Here is a 15,724-nt window from a genome sequence, read left to right on the forward strand (position 1 = left end):
TGGCAGTATATCAAAGGGACACTATTAAGGGCCCAAAAGCAAGCTATTCTGCTGGGTAGGAAAGATAGAAAATGTGGCAAAAGACCAGCTTGGCTTAACCACGAGATCTTGCATGATCTAAAAAATAAAAAGGAGTCATATAAAAAATGGAAACTAGGACAAATTACAAAGGATGAATATAGGCAAACAACACAGGAATGCAGGGGCAAGATTAGAAAAGCAAAGGCACAAAATGAGCTCAAACTAGTAGAGGGTGGTCCAGGGTTCCCCTCTTCCCCCCATGCTCTACAGAGATCCCCTTGAGAGGGGAAGCAGACTTTGGTCCACACTGTGCCTCCTGAGCTCTAAGGAGCAGCAGAGACTGTGGGTATTCCACCTTCCCACTTCCCATACTGGCCTGTGATGAAAGTAGCTCAATAAGCTGTGACCTTTGTTGCTGTACTGAGAAAGGGAGGTCCAGGGGGGAGGGATAGCTCAGTGGTTTGAGCATTGGCCTGCTAAACCCAAGGTTGTGAGTTCAATCCTTGAGGGGGCCATTTAGGGAACTGGGGTAAAAATCTGTCTGGGGATTGGTCCTGCTTTGAGCAGCAGGTTGGACTAGATGATCTCCTGAGGTCCCTTCCAACTCTGATATTCTATGATAACAAGGGCCTCAGTGAGCTTCTGAGGCCACTAAATCCGCCTGGAAGCACAGGACCCACCAATACAGGCTCGGAGCAATAGATAAAGGATGCATTGAGCAGGTTGGCACAGGGGCTTTCCTAAATTCATACCCTTTTAAACTTAACAGGTACACCACAACTTGGGAAGAATCAAAATAACCGGTTAGGACAGAAATAACAAATGTGATATCTAACCACAAAAGGGCCATGGTAATGAACTGACGTATATAATAATAAGTTTAGATCATTGATATACTAATCAATAGGAAAAAGACACTCCAACATTAGTAAGGTGAGGAAATACAAATAAGGAAAAGGGGAAAAATCCCTTACTGAATATGCATCAAACATAGAGGTATCAGCCAATATATTATAAAAGTGGCATAGCAGCCTAGAGGCAGTAAGAGAAGGAGATATAGTCCTTGGGAGGTGCCGGGATGATGGCCACTGGTGATGAGGGGGAAGGGGATGGGGATGAGGAAGATGATGGCTTACATTTCAGGTTGTTCTACAGGAGATGGTGTGATTATATGGATGTGCAGATGTACATTCTGTAGTATCTCCATCTATCTTACTAAGTTGGGCTGTTTGTGACTGCTAAATGTATTAATAAACTATATTTGTAAATATAAGAGTTCCTATAGTGTGAGTTGCAACTGTGCACATCGGGGTTCCCAACTATATAATAATTGAAATAATACTGGGCCTGATTTTGAGACAAGAACCTGTCAACCCTCAAAGTGATAACTGGGGATTCTTAAGTAATCAATATAATTAATACATAATCTAAAGATTGGGCAACACACTTAAAAGAACTGAGAAATCCCTGAAGTATCATCAACAACAGCATAAACACACACTTTGGAGATTTTGTCTGTTCTAAATTATGTTTAATTGTAGGTACTTTTTTAAAAGTAGGAAACCCATTGGCAGTAGATTCTACATAGTATCATGAGACTGGAAGGGACCTCGAGAGGTCATCTAGTCCAGTCCCCTGCACTCATAGCAGGACTAAGTATTATCTCATGGCAGAATCTAGCCTTGGGTCACTACCAGCAGAAATCTCCCTTGTAGTGCCTTTTGGTCATTCATCGGTTGCTCATCAGCAAGAACCAACCTCCACCCTGTGTTGAGGGCACCTGGGACCTGGCTCCGTAGCTCAGGGGTTAGAGCCTGGATCTTGTAAACCAGGAGGGTGCAGCAGGGTTGGGAACTCAGAACTGGCCAATGCAGCTCATAAAATAGGGAGGACTGGACAGGGAAAGGGCAAGGCCAGGACACATGGGGATGTGCTGATTCATGCTGTGGAGCCCTGGAGAGGACAGGGGCAGAAGTGCCCCTATTTTCTCCAAGGGATGAATCCCACTGTGGGTACAGCTTCCCCTGGCAGTACAGCTGGTCTAACTACACGTCTTTCTACATGCTGGATGAATCAACATGTTACTCCTGGGGGAATTCTGCATAAAAACATTAAAAACTCTGCACCAAAATTTTTTAAATTCTATGCACCATATTTTAAAATTCTGCATATTTTATATTGTGTTATTTTGACAAATAATCACTCCAATTTCAATTATTTTGGTAATTTATTTCAAAATACCTGTCAACAAGTATGTCAACAATACAGACAATGGGGGGGAAAAGATCCCCCCCGGGAGTACAGAGTTAAAGAAAACCCTACAACAACCCAGTTCCAGTTTGGGGGTGCTAGAGGTTGGCTGCGTGGGGCCCCCCAGACCTCAAAGACCCACAGTCCCATTCCCCCACAGCCCAGCCGTGGGGTCCCCCCTGGCCCAGATACCTGCAGTCCCTTTCCCCCCAGAGCCCAGCTGCAGAGCACCCCCCAGTCCAGACACCTGCACCCCTCCTCACTCCAGCCATGGGGCACCACCCCATCCCAGATACCTGCATTCCCCTCACCCCACAGCCTTTACTCCCCCCAGCTTCTTTACAGTCCTGCCAGGTGATGCAGTGCGGCCCTGCCTTTCCACACCCTTTGCCAGAACCAGGTCTCCCAGGCGCTCGCCCATCCCCCAGGCAGATGAGGCTCAAGCCAGGCAGCTGGAGCATGCAGAGCCTCCATTCCCACCGGGCTGGGCGCTCTGCAAGCTGGGCTCTGCAGAGTCCAGTGGACCTTAGGGGCGACCAGCAGCTCTGCAGCACCAATTCTACAAGGGAAACATGAAATCCTGCGCAGAACATTAATTCTTCGCAAATTCTGCATTGCACAGTGGCACAGAATTCCTCCAGGAGTAAGATGTGTATATAATAGAGAGAGAAGGAATACACAATTGCGTGGTATAGCACTGGGGTTTTATCAACACGTGAGTAGGATGGACACATTAATCATGACTTTTGAAGCCATGAGTGGCACCTCTGGCAGGAAGGTGTCGTGGGCAGTACAAGGTGGGAAGTTAGGAGGGCATGAGTTCTAGTCATGGGTCTGCCACTGACTCACTGTGTGGCCTGGTGCAGTTTCAGTCTCAATTTCCCAACTTTAATTTTGTTGTTTCCTAACTTTTACATGCTTGACTTGACTACATTTTCCAATGTAGTTTTTATGTATGTGATGTTTATAAATATACAGATGTGCAGGTATGTACACACACACACACATATGTATATGTACATTATATTCTATTCAAATCACAGCGCTTACCCGCTCCTGTTGCTATCTCTAGGTATTCCCTCTATCATATAAAATGGCTTAGCACAGTTTCCTCCCACAGATATTACATCTTTTTATCTCAACATTTTCTATGCCATCAGCCAATCTTCATTCTGGTATCGATTTATCTTTTGCTTATGGATACTGCAGAAATGCTTTGCTGGCATTTTCTTCAGGACAGCACTGCAGTAGGACAATTCTGCAGCGTTCTTCATATCTAACATCCAGCATCACTTCACACAAGGTGAAGGACTATAGGGATTCAAAGTGAGGTACAGTAAAAAAAAAAAAAAAAAAAAAAAAATCATTATTACAGACAAGACAAAAAAAAAAAAACTGCCAGATGTGGCCTGACCTTTAAATGCATTGATCAGAATAGCATTTCTCAATAGCTGCCCCTTACACGCTTCCTCCCTGAACTGTGAAGATGTGGATCGATTACTGCAGCAAGTCAATTATCAACCTGCCACAGTGCTCTATCCAAATTCTGCGGTGTGAAGTAGCTGGCCTGAGATGTCCTTGCTTCTCATAAAGCATTCCATTTATTTAGGGCAGTTCCAATAAAAAAAGGGGGGGAAATGCTGTTTATAACCATACCACTTTAAATACATTCTATTACACTTTATAGGGAATGTGCAAGCAGATCTACCATAGAGTGTTTAACATGAGTGGACATTTGTTTTTTGCTGGGAGCAGGGAAATGCAGCCACAAATTCTGGTACTTTCATTTCCATTTTTATTAGGGCTGTCAAGAGATTAAAAAAATTAATTGCACGATCAATCGCACTGTTAAACAATAATAAAATACCATTTATTTAAATATTTTTTGATGTTTTCTACATTTTCAAATATATTGATTTAAATTACAACACAGAATACAAAGTGTACTGTGCTCACTTTCTATTTATTTTAATACAAATATCTGCACTGTAAAAAAACAAATAGTATATTTCAATTCACCTAATACAAGTACTGTAGTGCAATCTCTTTATCATGAAAGTTGAACTTACAAATGTTGAATTATGTACAAAACAATGGCATTCAAAAATAAAACAATGTAGGCTCAAAAGTTTTACAAGTCCACTCAGTCCTACTTCAGCCAATCGCTCAGACAAACAATTTTGTTTACATTTGCCGGAGATAATGGTGCCCGCTTTTTGTTTACAGTGTCACTTGAAAGTGAGAACAGGCGTTCGCATGGCACTGTTGTAACCAGTGTTACAAGATATTTACGTGCCAGATGCTAAAGATTCATATGTCCCTTCATACTTCAACCACCATTCCAGGTAACATGCATCCATGTTGATGATGGGTTCTGCTCGATAACAATCCATAACAGAGCGGACCGATGCAGAATGTGGGTGTATAAGAGCAGGGGACATACAATTCTCCCCCAGGAAATCAGTCACAAATTTAATTAACACACTATTTTTTTTTAACAATCATCATCAGCATGGAAGCATGTCCTCCAGAATGGTGGCTGAAGCATGAGGGGGTATACGAATGTTTAGCATATCTGGCATGTAAATATCTTGCAACACTGGCTACAAAAGTGCCATGTGAATGACTGTTCTCACTTTCAAGTGACATTGTAAATAAGAAGCAGGCAGCAGTATCTCCCATAAATGTGAACCAACTTGTTTGTCTTAGCAATTGGCTGAACAAGAATTAGGACTGAGTGGACTTGTAGGCTCTAAAGTTTTATATAACTGCACTCAAAAACAAAACAATGTAACAAAAAAAAATCTACATTTGTAAGTTACACTTTCACAATAGAGATTGCATTACAGTACTTGTATGAGGTGAATTGAAAAATACTATTTCTTTTATCATTTTTACAGTGCAAATATTTGTAATAAAAAATAATATAAAGTGAGCACTGTACACTTTGTATTCTGTGTTGTAATAGAAATCAATATATTTGAAAATATAGAAAAACATCCAAAAATATTTAATAAATTTAAATTGGTATTCTATTGTTTAACAGTGCGATTAATCACGATTAAGTTTTTTAATCGCAGTTAATTTTTTTTAATCGTGTGAGTTAACTGCGATTAATTGACAGCCCTAATTTTTATCATACAAAATGCCAGCAGATTTTATAAGGATCCCATCAAGAAAATATAAACACCTGAATGAATCCCAAGGATCAAATACAAACACACCAGAAAAAGTTTAATTTCTATACAAATAAAAAGGCTTTTAGGGCTAAGCAATGCTAATTTTAAACACAGTACACCGAAGGGCAATTATTGAGATGTTTTACACAACAAGCACACTGAGTGCAAAGACAGATTCAAAACTTGGGTAACAATGAGCTAGATTGTTTCAGAAACAGAAAGGGGGATAGAGACTCTACTATGTCTCTGTGGCTACGTGCATCCCAGCTGGGAATGTCCTTGCTTATATTACAGCAGAGTGCTGGACTGGATACTCCTAATTAAGTTAGCTTCCTGTGCTACTTTTTCTTATTTGACTCATTCTTCCCCCTGCCAGGGGACCAGTATAATTAGGCTTGGAAGGATTAGATTTTTATTGGTAAATGTTGGTCAATATCCATTTCACTGCACACACACAAACTGATAAAAAAAGTATTTCCATCAATTACACTCTAAATCTGCAGACAGAAAAAGAAAGAAAAATGCTGGTTGAGAACTTCTTGGAGTTTGATTTAAGGGTATTTACTTTGTATATTTTGACATGTGATGTTGACAATTTATATTTAACTTGGTGAATCAACTTCTACAGTCATTAAATAATGTCTGACCCTCCCCTCATAATTTCCCACAACTGTGAAAATTGAAATTGACAAAAATGCTAAAAATAAACAGATAGTATCCACTGAAATCATTAAAAAATAAAAATCAAATTCGGCCAAGTCTAAATATAATATACAAACCTCTCATCCCATTCACACAGTTCAGTCAATCTGAATTTAGTGAAAGTCATATGCTCCTTATTGATTTCCCATGTGCTCAGAAATCCTGTGCACTAAGGCCTGCTCACTGTCTGAACCAATACCTTGCCTACTGAGACTGGAAGCTCCACTAGTTGTGAAATACAGTATCCATGAAAATTAGATTCTGGGGAGGAAGTCTCACTGCCGGACATGAACCAATGAGATGGGTTTTAGCGTTGATAAGTACGCAGGATTTCAAATCTTTCAGCAATGAGCACCTAGTTATAAAGGACAATCTGTCTGACTAATGAATGATGATATGTTTAAGTACAACTGAAAAGAAACTAAACAACATTTTGCTTGCTAATTCTCTCCTTCACTTAAGAAAGGTTGAAGTTTTACAGACACAAGTTCAACTCCTAGATCTCCTTTTTCTTTCTTTCTTTCTTAAAAAAAAGAGAGGAGGGATGGCCCAGTGGCTATGGTACTAGCCTGAGACTTAGAAAACATGGATTCAAGTCCTTGCTCTGCTCCAGGCTTCCTGTGTGACAAGTCACATAGCCTCTCTGCCTCAGTTAATTTACTGGCGTGTTGTGAGGATAAATGCATGAATGACTGAGAGACACGCTGATACCACAGTGATGGGGACATATAAGATTTTTCAAACTGCAGAACTGACAGTTTGCTGTTTGTTTCTTAGTTATTTCAGGTCAAAGTTTCCATAATAAAGCATCTTTTCACACCTCAATCCAGCTGAAATACATCAGTTTTAACTGAACGAGTCTTTTCCAACACAAGATATGAGTCTATGAGTCTTTCCCATATTGCTCAATGTGGTATTGGAGATTGTCCAAGTTTGAGAAGCACAGTACTAAATGGCTATATTTTGACTAATGAATTTACCAGAAAAAGAAGAGCCAACTTCTGAGCCTAATCTTGCTCCCATTAAGGTCTGTACGAGTTCTATCACGGATTTTAACAGGAGCAGGCGCAAACCCAGTATTTATAGATGCAACCTATAGCTTTTCAACAGCCAACTAGAAAATTGGGGTAAAAATATTTAGCTTCATTCTTTCCAAAAAGTTTTCAGTTCCAACTCATTTTATACTATGTCTACCTTCCTGAATTTGTACAGCTCCTTTTCTATTCTAACAATATGAGAATAAAAGATTCTGTAACAATCAACAAAAAATTACACACAAAACTAGCACCTTTTAAACTGAGCACCCTACTGAACTAACATTTAAATAACCGATGCATTGAGAAAAATGTGATCACACTATAAAACTGTCTGTTTATCAAGGTCAGCTGTAAACCTAATATTGCGAAGTATAAGCATAGAGTATGCCCTGCTGATTCCACTCCCTCCCTACAGGTAGTTCACTTTGGCCTGATTCTGCTTTACTTGCCCCAATTTTACACTGGTGTAACTCCATACACTACAGTGGAGTTACTCTCAATCTACACTCATGTAAATGAGATCACAATCAGGATCTCCAGGCCCCAATTCCTGTTGCTATGGTCCTCTCTGGGCCAGGTAAGAGAGAATTTTAAGGCCCCTAGAAAGGATCAGCACCTAAGCAAATTATCTGAGCCATTAAGCAGAATGAATTATCACAACTTCACAGATTTTTGTAATGTCTGTAGTGAGGCAACTGTGGAGTGGTAGGAGCCTCCCCTACTGGGAAGCTATGAAGCAACTGTATCCAGTTGGAGGATGGCTTTATGACAGCAGGTATAGTAAACTGATATACTGGAGACCCTGCCACACATCCAATGAGTAATTCTGAAGTGACAGAATTGGGTTGCAGCATTCCTGATAAACAGTTTTAGCAAGACTGTAATGAGAGACTTGAGTAAGTCCCATTATTATTATCACTGTCTCTGCTTAATGCAGGAGAAAGGGTGATGATGGTTTAACAAATAAATACAAAAGGTTTGTTAATGTTCCTCCAATAAAGAATGCATGAATAGGGCATTTCACTATTTTTATTCTATTTTAAAATGCAAGAGAAGCATTACTGAAAAACAAAACCACTAAAGAAAGGAATTTGGCTTATCTTTGCTTGATCAGATTTGGGTTGGGGGAAAGAAATGTTAAACAATCAGGTTTACAGGAACAGACAGTATTCCTTTGACTAGTTTAAAATTTATGGGCAGCCTTTAAAACAATGGCTCAAATTTTTGTACTGGTGACCCCTTTCACATAGCAAGCTTCTGAGTGCGACCCCCTCCCCTTATAAACTAAAAACACTTTTTAATATATTTAGCACCATTATAAATGCTAGAGGCAAAACAGGATTTGGGGTGGAGGTTGACAGCTCGTGACCCCCCCCCCCCCATGTAATAACCACACAACCCCCTGAGGGGTCCTCACCCCCAGGTTGAAAACCCCTGCTTTAAAATATATTCTTTGTATAAACAAGCACTGAAACTGCAAGTGCAGTTGATACCCCAACATTACAGATCTTTGATTTTTTATTCAGATAACAGTGCATAGGGAATGGTTCCAATAAGATTAATGTATGAAGGCTCAGTAGCGTGGGGTGATGAACACCCTCAACTCTCAGTGAGTTCAACAGGAGCTGAGAGTACATGGTGCCTCATAAGGTAAATTCCAATACTGGTTCAAGGCCTGCCACTGTTGTTCAGTCTATCCAGATTTTCTGTATATGCCATTTTGTGATGTTAAGGGAAGCTATGGGTGTTGGGTTAATGCCACTGACAGGGCAATATGCCAAAGGCTGTTACACCTTGATGTCTATACTCTCCCATCTGTGAATTATTTTTCATATAAGTCTTAGGCTGGATTGAATGCTTCTAACCGAGTATGATCCCCTTGCTTATGATGTTATTTATATTCAGAGATCGTAGCCAGAAAACTAGGTTATCCATTTATGAACAATATAATCACTCATTGATGGTCAGGGATTAAGAGTTGATAACCAGATGTTAGACACCAAATTGTACCAAAGCAGGAGGAGAAGATGGGGACATAAAACACAGTTTGTTCTCAAGGGAAACTGTGACAATGATCATCATCATCATTAGGAGTAAACCAAAGTAAACAGTTCTGAGGTTCTTATTCCTACTCTGTGGCTAGCTGTGGCTTTACACCAAGTAATGTATGATCTAACTAAACTGAATATAAATTCTACAGCAGCTTTCACGGAGTTATTTTTATAAACTACCCAACAAATTATCACTTAATCCCCACCAAAACATCCAGAATATACAAACAGCATAAACAATAACAGTTTAATATATTTTACAGTGAAGACACCAGGTAACTGCTTTATCAGACATACGAACCAGGAGCACCTCACATTAAATCAATTTTTCATCAGTAATCTGATCTCTGCAATGTTCAGTGCTGCTTAACTTTCTTGCCATTAATTAAATCAGGAACTGTGCTGATATTAAATAAATGCACCATCTCATTCATACACTGTCTGTTCTAGAGGAAACTGCTTTCATAGCAGGGTTTGAGATGTGACAAACTCTCCTCTTCCCACTCATTCCCTTTCAATTGCCAATGGTCAATTTTATAAAATCCTATCACAGCACTGACTGCCATTTTCCAGCAGAGTATTGATTTTACTGCGGCTGGTGTTCATAAGACAAATTACTGGGACCGTGGACTCAGTCTGTCCACTACATGTATCTTTGGAGCAGCCAGGTAGAATAACAAATGTCACTAACAATCTTTTTGTGCAATAACAAGTTCTAGCTGATTTTGTCAGTAATCCAAATGATCTACAAATTCTAGTACACTGCTACTTAGATCAGGGATGGGGGCTTCATCTGGTCAACCAGATCATTTTATTTGGTCTGCCACCGCCTCAGCTTAGGGCAGGAGGTCTGGCAGCACCAGGGCTAAGAAGGGGGCGTGGCAGGGTGGGGCATCACAGGGGGTGGGGGAAGGCTGGCCTGCACATATGCACGCATCACATACCCTGTGGTGAGATCCAATGGGCTGGAGGAGGGAGCTGGGTCCAGCACTGTAGGACCAGAGCTACTGCTGTGGGGTGAGTGCAGGGTGGGCTCGCTCTCTAACCCTGCCCGCCTGGGGCCTCCCACCACCCAGGAACAGGACACCCTCCCACCCAAGTTATCCCTCCCCTGGGGGCAGGACCCAACACTCCCCCAACAGCCAAAGGATTTTAGTGGATTTTGTGGCCCTCTAGTACTTTCCAGTTGCCAATCCCGGACTTAGATGGTAATATTATTAGGCCCCGTGTTCAAACGTGTGGACACATACAGTGTAAATGGACAAAGGACAGGAGGAAGAGATCCGAAGTATCTTGTTTAGGCATCCCTCCTCTCAATTTCACCAGTGTAAATTACAAATTAATTTAACTGAAGTCAACAGAATTACACAAACCAATGTGAGATGAAAAATCAGGCCCTAATCTTAGGCCTGGTCTACACTCAGTGTTTGTACGAGTATAATTATTTTGGTTAGGATGTGATTTTTTTTTTACTGAAATAGTTATACCAGTATGGTCCATAGTGTGGACACAGTTATACCAGTAAAAAGATATCTTGTACTGATATAGTTTATTCTGCTTCCTATCTGGGGAATTATACTGCTATAACCAAAATAGTTATTCTGGTATAAGCACTTTTGGGGCTTGTCTACACACTGACACTGAGGAAAATTAATCTGAATTAACTAAAGGTGTGCATTTAAAGTGTTTTAGTTAAAGCACATTAAAACCATGTGTGGACACCTTATTCAGAATTAAAGTGTCCTTAATTCGCTTTATTCTATTTGGAAGCTAAACTGAATTAAAGCCACTTTAATTCTGAATGAGAAATCCACACTGGGGTTTAAAGCAATCTAACTAATCCACTTTAAATTCACACCTTTAGGTAATTCAGATTAATTTTCCTAAGTGTCCCCATGTGGACAAGTCCTTATACTGGCATAACTGCATCAACCTGGGTGGTGGTGGGGGTTGTATTGTTTTAACTATACCGATATAGTTAAAGTGGTACAAACTGTATGTATAGACAAGCCCTTCAGCAGCTAAATCATCACTTAGATGCCTATATACACATTTGGGTCCCTAATATTTTGCACTCAAGCTTGGATGCGGAGCATATTATTATAAATAAACATAATTACAAAAGAATTAAATCCAAACTAAAATGTATGTAATTAATTACTGGATGCTACCCTTGAGAGATAAATAAATACAAATGTGGAAATTCAGGAGTTTGCTTGCTATGAAGTCCTTAACTCAGCATTTTGTACCCACTTCATTTCCTGGTATTGCAGAATAAACAAAGTAAACAAACAAACAAACAAACAAACAACAACAATAATAATAATAATAATGTATATCTATGGAACATTCCATCACTTGCGGATTTCAGAACACTTAAACATTAATTAAGCCTCACAACACCATGGAGAAGAATGAAAGAGGTGTTGTCCCCATTTTATAGACAGTGAACCAAGGCATAGGGTGAAATTCATTCCTGTTCAGAGAGCCAGCAGAAAACATATGCACCACTTAAGTCTTATTTTGTGGACTTAAGTGGCATATAGGTCTTTTGCTGAAGTTCACCCAGAGAGATTAAGTGATTTGCCAAAGGTCACATGGGAAGTCTGTGGTGAATCTGGGAAAAGAAACAAGCCCTCCCAACTCAGAATTCTGTGTTTTACCCATAATACCATCCATGCCCATAAAAGTAATAAAAGATTCATACATCGTAGGACCTTCTGTTCTATCAGGTTGTCCTACCCCTACACTAAGACAGAATTGTCCTGTATATGTAAGGAGATAATAGACAGGGAGGACAGTCTTGTGGTTAAGATTTTGGATTTAGACTCAGGAGATACGAGTTCAATTCCTGGTTCTGCCACAGATTTCCAGTGTGACTTTGGGTAAGGCACTTAGACACAGGGTGTTAAAGATATTTAGGTGGTGCTGTGCTCAGTATTGCAACACCTGACTGATTTAGGAGCTTAAATCTCATTTTCAAAAAGGATTCAGGCACTTAAGAACCAAAATCCCATTAACTGTCACTAGAATTTTGGTTCCCAAATGCATAAATCCTTTTTGAAAATGAGGTTTAAGCTCCTAAATCAGTTAGGCATTGCAACACTGGCCACAGCAATGCCTAAATATCTTTAACAATCTGGGCCTTAGTCACTCTGCTCTTTAGTTCCTCATCTCTCATCCTTTTGTTTGTCTTGTCTAGACTGTAAAGTCTTTGGTGCAACTGTCTCTCACTAGGTGTCTGTACAGTGCCTCACATAATGAAGTCCTGATCTCAGTTGGAGCCTCAAGGCCTGACCATAATACTCATAATAATAATAATAATTAATTATATGATACGTTCCTGCAATTCAGATTCTAGGAGCTTCAAAGACTTAGAACTCGTTAAACACATTCAGTTGAGCACTTCAGTAATGTGTGCCTATATTATTGGGATAATGTAGGTGGAAAAATTATTGAAGCTCTGGCATTAATACCAGGGCTAACTTCAAAAATATTCCTTACCTGCACAGGAGTCTCCAGCGTATAGATATGTTCCCCACGGACATTGTAGAACTTGACGAGCGCACTTTTCAGAATGGAACTGCTACCAAGGTCAGCTAGCTGACTTTGCTTTTCCATGCCTGCTACAGCCAACAGGTCTCCCTGTGTACACCACTGCACCACTACATCTGAAATCACAAAGATAAGACATCTGTGGGGTAGGACACCGTTACCAATAATCACAACCAATATGGGTAGCAAGTCCCATTATCAAAAGTTACTTAGGAGCCCAACTTTCACTGAAAGTCAATAGGAATTAGACTCCAAGGTCAGTTAGGTGCTGCAACACTTAATAGAGCAATACCTAAACACCTTTAAAAACTTAGATCTTAGAGGCATAAGTCCCACTGACTTTCAATGAAACTTAGGCTAATATGTCACTTAATGCACTTTTTAAATGTTATCCACTCTATCTTTAATAAAATATAACAGGTGTGTAAAAAATATATTGCCTTCTTTACCTTTGCCAAGAGTCTACAATGTATATCAGGGCCTACATTTTGGATGCAAGTAGCAAAATAATGTATTATAGATGTTATATACAATATACATATCAATACACACACAGCTAATCTCTTTTGATCGATAGGGATCCCGCTCCTACAGACATCTGCCCAGGCCTTCATTTTGGGATGCTGATTTCTGTCCCTGACATCCTCCAGACCCCTATCTACTTCAGCAAGAGCTCAGGAATAATATTTTGTGTTTCTGCCTTCAAGGTCAATGGCAGTTATGTTTGTGCAAGGAATACAGAACAGGCCTGTAGATAGGTTTATCTTTAAACCTGAGGCGGAAGGCAGGCCAGACAAACTCTGTGCTCGGTCAGGGATGTTCAATCTGCCAAGAACCTTTTGAATACAGTGTTGTAGCTGTGGTGGTCCCAGGATATTAAAGAGACAAGGTGGGTGAGGTAAAATCTTTTATTGGATCAATTTCCGTTGGTGAGAGAAACAAGCCTTTGAGCTTACACAGAGCTCTTCTTCAGGTCTGAGAAATGTAGTCAGAGTGTCACAGCTAAACACAAGGTGGAACAGATTGTTTCAAGGGGTCATTCGGGGTGAAGTGGCCCATTAATACCTCTCCAGTCATAAAGGAGGGGGGAAAAGCCATGGGCGGTGGTTAGTGGGTTACAGATTATTGTAATAAGCCATAAATCCAGTCCATGATTTTTAATGTCTAGCAGAGTTATTAATTTAAGTTCCCAGACTCATCTTTTGAAGGTGTTGTGCAGGTTTCCTATGAAGATGAGGACTGAGAGGTCAGATATAGAGTGATCGCTTTGTGACAAGTGTTCACCCACAGGAGATATGGTGTTTTTGTCTTTTATTATTTTTCTGTGAGAGTTCATTTGACAGTGCAGTGATAGTCTCATATCACACACATGGTTGTCACTGGGGTACTTAATGTACTGGATGAGGTATACAACATGTGATAGGCATGTGTAGGACCCATCAATCTTGAAAAGTGTGTTGTGGAGGGTATTGATCATCATAGCAGTAGAAATATGTTTGCAGATTTTGCCTCTGCTGTTCTGGCAGGGTCTGGTGCCACTGTGAGTTGATGTGTGCTGGTCTGTGGGGAGCTTGCTTCTGATGAGGTTGGAGAGGTTGGCCCTTCAAACAACTCCCCAACATGTGCTGTACCTCATCCAGTGCACTAAATGCCCCAACAACAACTATGTGGGTAAAACCAGACAATCGCTGCACTCTCGAATGAACTCTCACAGAACAATAATCAAAGACAAAAACACCATATCACCTATGGGTGAACACTTTTCACAAAGCGATCACTCTATATCTGACCTCTCAGTCCCCATCTTCATAGGAAACCTGCACAACACCTTCAAAAGATGAGTCTGGGAACTTAAATTAATAACTCTGCTAGACATTAAAAATCATGGACTGAACAGACACACTAGATTTAAGGCTTTATTACAACAATCTATAACCCACTAACCCCCTATTCCTGCTCCCCCTCTCCCCCTTCCATGAGTGGAGCTGTGTTAATCGGCCACTATTCCATGAATGATTCATTGAAGTATGTTAAAAAGGGGATAGAGAATAAGTTGGAGAATATCTTATTGCCCTTATATAAATCCATGGTACACCCACATCTTGAATACTGCGTACAGATGTGGTCCCCTCATCTCAAAAAAGATATACTGGTACCAGAAAAGGTTCAGAGAACGGCAACTAAAATAATTAGGGGTTTGGAATGGGTCCCATATGAGGAGAAATTAAAGAGGCTAGGACTTTTCAGCTTGGAAAAGAGGAGACTAAGGGGGGATATGATAGAGGTATATAAAATCATGAGTGATGTGAAATAAGGTGAGTAAGGAAATAAGTGAATAAGGAAAAGTTATTTACTTGTTCCCATAAGAACTAGGGGCCACCAAATAAAATTAATGGGCAGCAGGTTAAAACAAATAAAAGGAAGTTCTTCACACAGCGCACAGTCAACTTGTGGAACTCCTTGCCTGAGGAGGTTGTGAAGGCTAGGACTGTAACAGGGTTTAAAAGAGAACTGGATAAATTCATGGAGGTTAAGTCCATTAATGGCTATTAGACAGGATGGGTACGGAATGGTGTCCCTAGCCTCTGTTTGTCAGAGGGTGGTGATGGACGGCGGGAGAAAGATCACTTGATCATTACCTGTTAGGTTCACTTCCCCTGGGGCACTTGGCATTGGCCACTGTCAGTAGACAGGATACTGGGCTGGATGGACCTTTGGTCTGACCCAGTATGGACATTCTTATGTTCTTAACTACTTATGCGAAACAATCTGTTCCACCTTATCTCTCTCACCAACAGACACTGAGCCAATAAAAAATATTACTTCACCCACTTTGTTTCTTTAAGAACTTTTGAAGACATTTATGGGCAAGAAGCGGTCTTCAAATGAAGACACAGAAGAGAAATGAGAGTTGGCAGAAAGGATCTCA

The 15,724-nt window shown here is 40.4% G+C and overlaps 1 protein-coding gene across 3 annotated transcripts in view; it reads right to left on the reverse strand.

Annotated features, from left to right (window-relative positions):
* Positions 1 to 15,724, reverse strand: part of TULP4 (TUB like protein 4) — a 258,811-nt gene that overhangs the window by 33,604 nt on the left and 209,483 nt on the right. For all 3 annotated transcript variants that reach the window (XM_054022342.1, XM_054022343.1, XM_054022344.1), the window contains exon 7: positions 12,745 to 12,911. In XM_054022342.1, the coding sequence (XP_053878317.1) occupies positions 12,745 to 12,911 (167 nt within the window). The remainder of the gene's footprint in view (positions 1 to 12,744; positions 12,912 to 15,724) is intronic.

Source organism: Malaclemys terrapin, chromosome 3 (genome assembly GCF_027887155.1).
Source record: "Malaclemys terrapin pileata isolate rMalTer1 chromosome 3, rMalTer1.hap1, whole genome shotgun sequence".
NCBI lineage: Eukaryota > Metazoa > Chordata > Testudines > Emydidae > Malaclemys > Malaclemys terrapin.